General features: G+C 41.1%; 1 protein-coding gene across 3 annotated transcripts in view; it reads right to left on the minus strand.

Moving 5' to 3' along the window:
• Positions 1-12,346, minus strand: part of LOC136675400 (protein wntless homolog) — a 32,521-nt gene extending 20,175 nt beyond the window's left edge. For 2 of the 3 annotated variants that reach the window (XM_066651922.1, XM_066651925.1), the window contains exons 1-2: positions 12,113-12,346; positions 8,535-8,810 (exon numbers count right to left, since the gene is read on the minus strand). In XM_066651922.1, coding sequence (XP_066508019.1) covers positions 8,535-8,810; positions 12,113-12,218 — 382 coding nt within the window. In that variant the 5' untranslated portion in view covers positions 12,219-12,346. Of the gene's footprint in view, positions 1-262; positions 810-8,534; positions 8,811-12,112 lie in introns of those variants that run through there. The other variant, XM_066651923.1, reaches the window with a different exon arrangement.
• Between the last annotated feature and the right edge of the window lie 566 nt (positions 12,347-12,912).

Below are 12,912 nucleotides of genomic sequence, written 5' to 3' on the forward strand. Positions count from 1 at the left end.
TGCTGGTTAGTAAGGGCATCTGTTGATGAACTTGTAGCGGAAATAGTTATGCACACGTTACGGTGGCATTAGCACTACATAGTGGAGTCAACGATAATTAATTATTATTTCATTAATATAATGAAATGGATTACAGCGATATTAATATATGAGGGAACTTCTCTATGAATTACCCTAAATTCTAGAAATGCTATAGTTTATCCCAGCAAGTATTTCAGTACCAACCCTGAGCCGTGAACGGAATGAGACCATGTGACCTTACGTATCCGTGGAGGGCTGGAGATAGTTGGGATCATGTCGCTGACGCGCTGTGTTTTCCGGCGTGGCTTCTTGGAGAATTGCAGACGCGGACCGTGTAGTTTGCAGCCGCGGGCGTTCCTTTTCTCTCGAGACTTTCAGACACAGCGACATTTCAGTCGGCTGGTGGCGTTTTGAATGTCTCGGTGGGGATTCTCCGTCATCGCTGATCTGCCGCCTTGTGAGAGAGAGAGACACGCCCATGCAGGTCTTTTCTGAGGGTGCGTGCAGCCGTCTTCGTCGTTGCTGGTCCGGAGGCGTTGTCGTCCTTTTGAGGGTCAGAGGTCTAAGGTTTCCTTCATGCTCTGGGTGTAGTGTTGAAATTTTGCTAGGGTTAAACTATAGCTTTTCTTAAACTATGGTTTCTATCTGGACCATGCTTTAAGGGCCCAAGACTGTTTAAGAAAGCCATGAGTCTGATGCCTGCAGAGTCATTTCAAAAATCCAGGTCATTTTACTCTTTAGTAAAAAAAGAGGAAACGCCCCAAGTGTCTGGAGCCTTGAAGTGAAGAGTCGAGCAGAGAAGAAGGGAAGAAGAAGAAGCGTGTGTCGTTTAGCTCCACGGGTTTTTAACCAGAGTTTAGAAGACCCGCCTTTACTACCGATTGGATAAGATTAGAGCCTCTCTTGCTCCTAATTGGCTGCTTCCTGTACCTTGGTAGTGACGTCACATACAATTTATGACCCATGACAAGACAAAAGGCTTGAAGACCATCTCCTTTGAATGAATCTCCAAGATTTTGAATCATACTTTTGCAATATAAAAATTAAGACTCTGACTCTCCACTCTGGCGATAAAAAGAAGTGGACAGGACCTGCATTCCACAGAGTGTGTGTGTGTACTGAAAGACTATGCACCCCCCCCCCCCCACACACACACAAACTCACGCACACACCTATATCTGATAGCAAAGGCTAAGCAGAACACTTTCCAGTGACCCCCAGGATGACAGTGAGGGGTCATCTTCAAACTTACACACCAGATGACTACTCCCCCTTCTTCTTCTGGACAGTAAAGTGGAAACCCCAATTTTATGACCCCATTAAGCCTAAAAGATCAATCAGAGCCTTGGAGACCAGGATTAAAGAACCCCAGCGTTTATTATCATCAGCGTCGGGATGGCGCCCCTTATCTTATCGCAAAAATCAACAGATGACTCAGGACTGCCCGATGGCAACCTCTCGCAACCCTAGTTCAAACCAGACAAACAGCATGGACCAACAGTGCTCCCAACTGGACATTTGCGAAATCATTTTTCGCCCTCTTTCCCTCTAAACACATCATATCGGACGCATATGCCTCGTTGTTACTAAACATGTATTATGCAATGTGTTATTAATGTTATCCTCTGTTATTCTCAGGTAACTGTCTTCTAACTAATCGAGTGATGTGAATTACTGTTTTAATAACGAGGAAAGATTCCTGTCTCAATTTAGAAAGATGAATTAATGTCTAACATCTAGAATAGTTGGTAATATACATACATACATACATACATACATACATACACATATATATATATATATATTTGATAAAAAATACTCCAGTATACTCTTTATGCTATATTCAAGTATGTATGAAGTATTTTTTTTTTTTCATTGAGGTTATGTATTCGCCAAAAAATGTGTGATCTCTCTCTTCCCTGAAACTAGAGACGGTCACGTGTACTCCCCAAACCCAGGAACCAATCGGAGGACGGAGACCTCCCAAATGGGCGTGACCGCGCCACCTATAAAAAAAGGTAGTCGCGTTCCCTTATAGGCTCTCTCTTGTCTCTCTTGGCATACCTTTTCGCATACTCTTCTTGATTTCTTCTCGTACGGCTCCGTACTTTTCTTACGCTCTCCCTTACGCTCTTTGTCTTCTCCCTACGCTCACAAGCCGACTCTTACAAAAGACTCTTAAAGGAAACAGATCTTCATGCGAACTATCAGGGGACGCCTTGTGTCAGTTAGCATTGCAATACAGAAACTAAAAGACTAAACGGTCGATTAATTGTCAGTAATCTTTTCTTTTCTCATTTGTGTTTGTTGTTTGTAGCCCAATCCAAGTTTAATTTTACAACTGATCAAAGCAGGTGAAACTTATTTTGGCCAGAATAAGGGCCACCGCTAAAATCGAGTGAAAATCGTAGAATAAGTATTAGCTAATTAATTCGTAAAGTAGCTTCTGAAGATTGGATGAAAACCGCGAACATTTATTCTGACGCCTTCCTTCTGGAGGAGACTACCACTCCGGTAAAACCAGCCAGGCCAGCAGTTCTCTGTGAAGGGAATCCCCGACTGACGTCACGCCGTCTAAAGGACGCCGAAAGTGGCTGACTCATCCTGGAGGGACTTTCCCCCACTAACCAGCCCAATTTCAGCCGTGACAAGTCAAACACCGGAAGAACAGAGCGAAAATCTGCTGGACCCATCCGCTCAGTGATCATAACGGAAAAAAGTAAGCAAATTATTCATCTTCAGAGCTGATGTCAAACTAAGTCTCTTGATAAATTTACACACTAATTAAATCATTTAGCAACACATTATTCCCAAGTCATATAGCCTAGCCAAGTATTAAATTCGAACTGGTTTCACCTGCGTTGATTCCATGAGATTTCGATGATTGTGATATGTTTATCAACCTATTATCATTCCTTTTAATAGTGTTTCCATTATTTGAATATTGGTATTGGTATTGGTATTGAGTATTGGTATTATTAATATTTTTGTCATTCAATTCAGTAATAATAATTATGATTATAAGTGATAATCACCATTAAACATAACCAACTCAAATACTGTTACTACGCTACAATGGAATTTATTTCAAACAGTTGTGCCCATATACAGCTTGTTTTCCATGTAAGATCTTTGGGATGTTTGAGTCTTTAAGATGTTAACAATCTTTAAAAAGGTGTAAGAGGACATGGAATAAAGTGGGGTCTGTGTGTCTCTTTGCATTTTGCAAAGATTCTTTTCTTGACCCTGGGGGTCCTGGGGTCATAAAAAAGGTCCTGGGGTCCTTGGAGAGGTTTACGAGCCTGCTCTCTGTTATCTGAAATTCCATCTGGCTTCTCTGGAGATGTCTCTGAGACGAGCTAAAGTTTGGGTATTTAAAATAAAACTCTCAGAAAGTTAAATTTCATATTAGGAATTAATACACATTCATCATATCATACGACAAAGTGAAAGATCCGGGCAGTTTACATTCTCCTCAGTTCAGTGGTGTTGTATCAGCATCTGTCTGAAAAGAAGCATGTGTCTCTAGGTCTTTTCTGTGTGTGTGTGTGTGTGTGTGGTGAGTGAGACTGGATGGTAAAAGATGGAATTGGAAATCAATAATAATTGGAGAGAACTGTTAACAAAATCTGGCAATAAACCAAAAAGTATAAACAGAATTTTTAAATATCATCTTAGCATTATGCATTATCAGCATCAGAACCATATGGCTGCAATTTTCGCATTCCATTTTGTGAACTGTGAATTTGGAGCCATTTAGCACGTTTCCACCGACATAAACTGGTTCACGAACCAGAAAATTTGTTCCCAGATGGAACCAAAGAACAGTAGGTTCTTCAGCAGGAACCCTGGCTGAATAATAGGAAATAAGACAGAGACACGCTCTGTTTGTGTGTGTTTCTGGGGCTGTGTTTGGCACGACACCATGCACGTTGGCCAGAGCCACGACTCAGCATTTGTTAGTTTACAAGCTCAACAGGATGGCTCAGAACTCTACAACATTAACACACATATTATATCTCAGAGAGAGGAGAACTGCTGGATTTTTCTCATTACATGTGTGCGTGTGTGTGTGTGTTTTGCCTAAAATATTGTAATGGGGAGGTTTTGGGAGACATTTTGAAATGCCAGAAACACCTCTGTGACAATGGCTATATGGCTAATGGCTAGCCTAGTTTCTCTTTGTTTTTACATCAATACTACCAGCATATTACACTAAAATATCAGCCTTTTGATTATAATCAGACAAACAGAAAAATCAGCAAACAATGACTCAACATAAATCAAGTCTGTGCCACACGTGGAAGTAAAAAGCATTTTCCCTTCACCTTTAAAGCCACCATTTTAGAGATGAGCTTTTTTTCCAGAAATGAAAAATCAGCCGAGCACATCAACACTCCAAAACAGAACAGGATTTGGAGTTTGGAAAGACTTTGTCACGCTTAGATCTTGTACTCTGTAATTTAACCCAAAAGTCAAAATCAGACAAGAGAAGACAAGATCAGACACGGCAACAGAGCTGCTCACTGCCACAGCACGACCAGGTACAGAGAGGGAAATGTTTTAAAGCAGGAGAGCCAATACGATAGACTTAATTAACTAAATGAGAACCACAAGTTGTACGCAAATGTTCAAATGTTGTGATCAAAAGGCATGACCGAATTTAACATATTGGACAAGAAATGAAACACATTTTTCAAACTGTTCACATTTTATTTTAAAATGTCTTCTCCATTCAGCAGAAAAACTGAATTTGTGCACTATGAATGTGCATTCTCTATAGCGGACGTTTACACGCTTCTGATCAGAAAACCAACAAAAGCTGGCTTTCACATAAAATATTTTTGCATTTTGCACATAACTGGATTGGCAACTCCAGAACTGGATTCAATCCATCTCGAAAAACTTAATACAACCAAAACCAGGTCTATTTTCTAAACAAAAAAAAGCAGCCCGTTCCAACAAAGGTTTGATAACAAGATGTAGACAAACATCCCAGCTCTGCAGTCTGCTCTCAGCTCCGGCAAATGTGAAAATCAAATTAATCTTTTATTTCTTGTCAACCTGGAGCCCAATTAACCCAAATACAGGAGGAAGGGTGTCAACACAGGCGGAGGATTCTGGCAGAAGATCAGAGGTCTTCATCCCCAATGACTGATTCTCTCTCTCACACACACACGCGTCTGGAGGAGAGGGACTTCAGGGAAAAGAATGACGCAGCATCCAATCGCAAGCAAACTCGTACACATTCCTAACTACAGCCAACTACTCAGAGCTTGTAAAGCTTGAGCTGAATATCTCTGGTAACAAAGCCATGTGCAAATGTTTGTGCACCCCTGTATCAAAATGTCAAATGAGAGGAGTTTTTTTCTTTTTCTTCATTTTATTAAGATTCAAATAATTCCAGTGACTTTAAATACCAGGGCTATAACAACGCATTGTGACATGATGCAATGCAATGCAAAATATAACAAGAACACGTGCATTGTGTTTATTACTGTCCTTTAATTCAGTTGCACTGTTTAAATGCCAGATTTCAATCGTAATGAAAAGCTCAGACCCAATGCCAGAGAGGAAGGAAGGCCTCAAAGGCCAAAATGTCTTTACTGAGTGCTTTTTTAACATTGCTTTCCCCATTCAAGATGCATGGTTTTTTAATCTCAAAGGATGAGGCCATTTGTTTTTTTGGTTGTCGATAACAATGAATTTCAGCGTTTAGTCCATCATTCCCGCATGTTAGCCACTGTCCATCCATCCCTCCATTATCTGCCGCTTATCCGGGTCCGGGAGGAAGCAGTCGGAGCAAAGAAACCCAGACCTCCCTCTCCCCAGCCACCGTCTCCAGCTCTTCCGGGGGTATACCGAGGCGTTCCCAGGCCAGTCGAGACATGTAGTCTCTCCAGCGTGTTCTTGGTCTGCCCCAGGGCCTCCTCCGCGTTGGACATGCTCGGAACACTTCACCAGGAAGGCGTCCAGGAGGCATCCGGACCAGATGCCCGAACCACCTTAACTGGCTCCTCTCAACGTGGAGGAGCAGCGGCTCCACTCCAAGTCTCTCCCGGATGTCCGAGCTCCTAACCCTGTCTCTAAGGGAGAGTCCAGACACCCTGCAGAGAAAACTCATTTCAGCCGCTTGTACCCGCAATCTCTTTCTTTCGGTCACTACCCAAAGCTCGTGACCATAGGTGAGGGTTGGGACGTAGATTGAACGGTAAATCGAGAGCTTTGCTTTTCTGCTCAGCTCTCTCTTCACCACAACGAACCGGTACAGAGCCCGAATTACTGCTGACGCTGCACCGATCCGCCTGTCAATCTCACGCTCCATCTTTCCCTCACTCGTGAACAAGACCCCGAGGTATTTAAACTCCTCCACTTGAGGCAGGATCTCACTTCCAACCTGGAGTGAGCACTCCACCACCACCCACTGTCTAGCCACTGTTAGCCACTGTCTTTGAAACAAAAGGAAACATGACACAAACTCTGAAGGAGGATGACAGCACTTGTTTATTTCGGATGTGGTAGATCTGTTACAACAAGCACAATTTAAACTTATGTTCCTAGTGTTTTAATAAATTTGTCTACAATTTAATTTAAATGTGTTATTAATTTTGCATTGTTTTATTATCCAGATTCAAAGAGAAATCAGGATATTTTAGATATGGTAGAGAAGCTAGTATATTCATTTGTTTATAACTGCTGAAATGTTTTGTTTGAAAATGATAATGGAATTCCAAATCTGTGTCATTAGCACTGATTTGATTTATACTGTGTTTTATCTCTTGCTTTGTGTAAATCATAATGGATCCTGGCACATTGGCAAACTAGGAGGAGTAGAGAAAGAAATTACACTGTATATTGCTTTATAGAGATTGTATGATACCCAGCAGCCTTGCATTTGTTGTGTGTTACTGCTGTTTCTGAAAAGTAAAAAAAATTATGAACTTAAATTTATAAAAAATAAAATTACATGGATGTGTATTGTTTATCATCGCCATTTTAATAGCTTTTCTTGATTTCAACTTTGTGAGAAAAGTAAATGGTGAATCCAGAGCAGTCTGTATCACTACACCCCTAAAACATAGGCTGCATAGACAACTTGTTGAAACTGTTCTCTGTAGAAGATTTGTTCAATTATTTCCTACTTAGAAAATCACCAAAACCTCTTTTATCCAGAGGTGGTCAAACTTTAGCATAAAGCTTTAACGACAACGTCGCAAACAACATTTTCCACTCCTGCCTTTCTCAGAGCTTGAGCTCCTGACACCACTCACTGACCCAAAGTGTTCCAGCCCACAATGACTCTTCATTAGTGCAGTGTCGTGTCGTGTCTGTTACCCGTCCTTTCAGACTGCAGCTCTGAGCCGAGGACCTGGACAGAGGTCAGTCAGGAGCTAGGGTTTCTTGGTTAGCTGACTAACTTTAAGCTTAGTGTGATCTAAACTTGGCTTTTCAGTCTGAGCCAGATACATCACCATGGACACATCAAACCCTGCTGCTGGTTTAGTTTGGGACCTGTGATTACAGACAAACATTTGGTTTGTGTCTAATATCTAGGGCTGTCTGTGTTTTTAAATATTCTACAGAGCCTGAAGTTTGCTGGCACTGGCTCATCTAACATTTCTTGCCCCTAACCAAAATTCCTGGAGCTCAATGAGACAGAATACAATCTGATCTACTGCAAAGTGGCTAGAGATCTCTGGGCCTGAGCCACTGCAATACCATTTTACAGCATCCTGCCCGAACATCTTCAGCATTCCTTATACACCAATAGTAAGCAAAGCAAAGAAACAAAGCAATTCAACCAGACCGAACAAATGGAGTCCCTATTGACATGATCCGGTTGTGAGTCTCTGCTTTGGAGATACACCCGCCAAAAAAAAACTGAGGCGTTGTGTCTAGACCCTTGCTGAGTGCCCTCAAGCCGAAAAGGCAGATCCATCATTGTTAGTCCTCTCTCAGTGTGAGAGAAACACAATCTGTTTGGCCAAGGGAAAAGAAACATTCCTCTGGGTACTCAGGCATTTCTTCAATAATCCTTCAAGACAGAGGATCAGACATGTTCTGTTGTCCATTTCAAAGGTAATAATCATTGTTAACCTCAGATAAAGAAATGCACATTCATTCATCTTAGAGATAAAAAAGATGACTTTATACATCAGTATAGTTTTAAATCTTAGGAGTTTTTAAGAAGAGAATATTAGAGTTGTGTCTGCTGATGGTGCCCCTGACTGGTGATGGCCCTATCACTGGGAGAATCAGAATCACATTATTGGTCACTGTGCTTGCACACAGAGGAATTTGTCCTCCGCATTTAACCCAATCCGTACAGTGAAATACACATATTAGTAAACACACACTAGGGGGCGGTTAGCCCTACCCACAGCACCCAGGGGGCAGTTGGGTGTAAGGTGCCTTGCTCAAGGGCACTTCCGTCACGCCCTGCTGGCTCTGTGGATCGACCTGGCAACCTTCCGTTTACAGCCCTGGACACAGACAAAGCTGAATACACTCACCGATCTGGTTGTGCATTTTGAAGGCGATGTCAAACTGCAGGACAACCAGTATGAACTGGAACCAGGAGCTCATCTCTTGGTTGGACATGGGAATGTGAACAGCAAAAACAATGTTATTGGCCTCAATCCTCTTTATCATGGCCTCCTCAAAGTCTCTGATTTTTTCACAATGGTTCGGACCCCAGGGCATAAACCACTTCTTCCCCTCGTGGTGACCTTTCATGTTGTCCACACACTTTGTGGCCATGTAGTGGACGGCTGTGGTGGGGCTTGGAGCTGGAGACACAATGAAACAAAAACGAACATCAAAATTACAAATACTACAAATGCAAGCTCCAATCTGATCATGTAGAAAAGGTCCTGAAGCTAATGGCAGCTATAAAGCAAACGCCAACAAAGCCAGGGAAATCAATGCAAATAAATGTAGCTATTTCTACAAATGTATTTTGTAGGTATACATAAATATATTTGCCATTTAAAAATAAATAATACAATAACACATCTCTAAAACTAAAATTTACAGGAAGAGGGGAAAAAATACATTTAAAATTTCAATGGAAGTAAATATACAAAGATTTTATACCAAGTAATTTGGAGCATTTCTATTGGTCCATTTATTATTAAATTTACACAATGTGAAATTTGTTTAAAACTAAAAATTGTGTCTCAATTAAAAATAAATAAATAAATACATCACCTAATATTCTCAAATTCACACCTGTGAGACTTTTCTTTCTCAGAAAGCACAATGTCATTAACTTTAGAGCAACATTAAATATTACATATTCCCTTATCTTATGTTAGACCTGAATCTATACCATTGACTAAATTCAGACCACCTGAGCTAACGGTACATTTTACAGAGAGATTGCTCTCAATCCTGGGAGACGTTATGTCCCATCAGAAGATAGGGAGTCATTAGCAGCATAAAGCAAGGCTGAGGTGTGAAAAGCTGGTTAATAGAACTCTACCTTGTTCACCAGTGACACCTGAAGTCTATAAAGCAGCAGGAAGCTGGGGACATAGGAAGCGTTTATGTGCCAGAGGCTCAAATGTGATAATCAAAGCCGCCCAGAGGAAACGTTCCATTCAAAATTCAGGAGGTCTTATTACAGGACGTCAATATCCTTCTCGACCCACAGGGGACTCAAAGCCCCACTTACATAAGGGGAACACTGAGTACAGTGGGTTTAAGGAGGATGCCACCAACCCGTGTCTTTATAATTTAAATGGTCAAGATGTACACAGTCAGGTAGAGAGTGGGTTTGGTTTGGTGTGAAATGCTCTGTGCTGCAAAACAGAGAGAATCAGGATTGTTGACAGTGGTGGTGAATGGACGCTAAAAGCTCTTCTCAGCTATTATTTTGTGAAAGATACTATTGATGTTTTACCTAATATAGAATATTTTTAGCCTAAACATTTGCACGTTTTATTTACTTCTGGTGTCTAATTATATGTTTAAACCTTTATGCTTCCTCCATTTTTCCCTTTAGGCAAAAATCCAAAATGGCATCAAAAAGCTGCATATTTTAAGTAGTGCTTCCCTTATTTTTGAAAATAGCCCAAGACCGTTTCCAACAAACATCTGAAACCTACTAAGACAAATTAAATCAGCAATACTGGACCCCTCGGAGCTGGTGTATTCACTGACCCTCAATCCTGGGAGCAAACACTCTCCAGAGTCTCCACCCTGAAGTGTCCGAAATAATAGAAGGCTTTCGGCCCACTGACCTCATGCCGTGTCCAAGTTGTCCAATAACAGAGGGAGCGGCGAGCTTTTCTACTCAATTACCCAGACTGCCCCTGGCCACCGACCAAACACAAAGGAATCCCGCTTCATTAAATCAATCTCAGGCAAACAAGCCAATTTATCAGCCACCATCCAGCTTTCTGTGGGGACTGGGGGCTACTTTCTTCCTTCACAAAAGGACTCAGGACTTAACCGCCTCTGATTTTTATATTCTAACTTTGCAGAAATCAATCCTGGAAATATAAACAACGTAATTTAGTGTAGATATAAAATGAAGCACTCTGGTGCTAAAAGGAAACAGGGATCTGGATGTCTACAATAAATATATAGCATTTTATTCCTTGTCCACAATCACCAGTGACTTAACTCCTGATTTCTGTGGTCAATACTAGTCTCAATATTATCATTAAAAAAAAAAAAAACATAACATGCCGTGTTTGTAGACACTCCCTGTGAAGTCACTTCAGACGCCTGGTTCCCATCACCATCAGTGTGAGCAATTCTGACTTTCTGAATTTCTCAAGAACAAAGCATTCAACATCTAAACACTCTCTTTATCTTTGCTTAAAATGTGAAATATTCTCCCCTTTTTCACAAAAGAACACAGTTCTGGGTCTTAACGAAACCTCTGGGATATACTTTGGTCAAAACCCAACAGCAACGTTCTACCCTTGTCTAAACAGCCTCTTCAGAACGGCTGCTTTCAGTGCCTGTTCCTTTAAAATGATAATGAGCCGCTTTTCACCCCGACCCAAGCGCACAGCAGTGAGATTTTTAGCCATTTTTGCTTGATTCTCTTTCTTCTCTCTTCACACTCGTTGTGTCTGTTTTGCTGTGTTTAACCTTGTTTTTGCACTCTCACAAACATGTGTACAGCGCTGTGATTGTACAGACTCAGACGAGGGGGCAGGGCAATTCTTAAGTCTCTGAAATTGATGTCAGAAGTGAAGGAGAATCTGAACCTGCCCATGTTTTCTGACATAGCCTGGAGGGGCACAGGAGGGAAAAAGCAGGAGAAGAATGGGAGGGGGGGGGCACTTTTGTCTACCAGAGGTGTGATCAGACTGAAGCTGCTGAAATCCATTTAACCATTTAGTTCCTAAAACCTAAACAACCTAACAGGATAAAACAGGTAACAGAGACAGCACTGCACACAAAATCAGAGCCAGTCTGTTAAAGCTTTAAAGAATCTGTATCCTGCTATTTTCTGGTCCTTTTTCCTCCTAAGGTCCACTTACAACATTTGAAACGCTGCTGAATTAATTAAATGTAGTAATTATTCGGTACTACTTTAAAAAGCTTATGATCTACATTTTGTTATCATCTGCATTTTATCCTGTTCCTTGAGGTCCATTATTTATTGTGGTGGGTACTTAAACACTGCAGGCTGATATACAAATTTGCTGGTTTTGTGACATCACAAAATCACTACATTCTAAACTGGGTTTTTTCCCATCTTAGATCATTTGTTTAAAGGAAAACAACGAGGTAATTTCAATTTTACGATATATATCCTATAAAATTAAGTTAACAAAGAGGTTTGTAACTTTGTCTAGGCTGAGCTTGGCTTCTCGTTGGAATGTTTCGCGCCACCTTAAATGGCGTTAGAAACACTGATTTAAGGTGGACCGGAAAATTCCAAAAAGGAGGCAACTTCAGCCTCGTCTAACTTTTGTTCTGTATAATTCTTCGAGCTATGTGAACTCCAAGTCGTGTTTAAACGCGAACATCGTTGTAAATAAAGACCAAGACACATTAGAAAGCAGGAATGAAGGCGTTTACAGCGAACAAAAGGTCCCAAAAATAGCCCAACAACACAACTACTCACCAATCAGCCCTCCGACCATAAAGGATAACGCCTGGAACAAAAGCAAAATAACTCCAACTATCACCAACTTTTTGGTGCTCATGTTCTCTATGATCGCCCCGGCCATGTTCCCTCGAGTAAAGCCGCCGTTTCTAGTCGGGAACAGGAGAGGAAAAGTTAAAGGACAGAGGAGGGGAAAGACAAGTGGCTGCACTCAGGTAGAGGAGAGGAGTGAAGCAGCCAAAGCTTTTTCCTTTCATTAAATCTGAGCCTAAAGGGGGAGGGACTGTGTTATATCATTTCTGCTGGTCTTTCAGAGCTACAATAATGTAAATTAACAATTCTATAAGGTTTAGAACTGCTCAGAATTCAGAGACCTTCAACCATTTATTTAATTTTGAGTGAAAGTTAAGTAAAAGGGCAATTCTGCCGTGGATGCCGAGGAGAGAGAGCACTTTTAGGCAGATTCCCACATTTGGGGAATTTGCAAAGGTCTAATCACTGACTCACAAACTTCATAATAGTGTTGCCCCTGCAACCACTAATGTTCTTTACAGCAGACTCACTTTCAATGTTTCCAAGAAACCAACAGTGTCATTTTTACATCTCCACACTTCAGTGTTACAAGTTGATTACCTTTTATGTAAGATAATCCCAGCATATTCAGTCATGTTTAGGTGGGTGTTCCATTAAAAAGGATTTCTTTTAAAAGCAGTTTAACCAGATTGCTTAAGCTCAAAATCACGCTTGTTCAATAGAACCAGAAATTCCTATTCGACAGTTCTCAAATCTGGGCTTAATTTATTTCTCTAAGAGAACCC

The sequence above is a fragment of the Hoplias malabaricus genome, chromosome X1 (assembly GCF_029633855.1).
Source record: "Hoplias malabaricus isolate fHopMal1 chromosome X1, fHopMal1.hap1, whole genome shotgun sequence".
NCBI classification, from domain to species: Eukaryota; Metazoa; Chordata; class Actinopteri; order Characiformes; family Erythrinidae; genus Hoplias; species Hoplias malabaricus.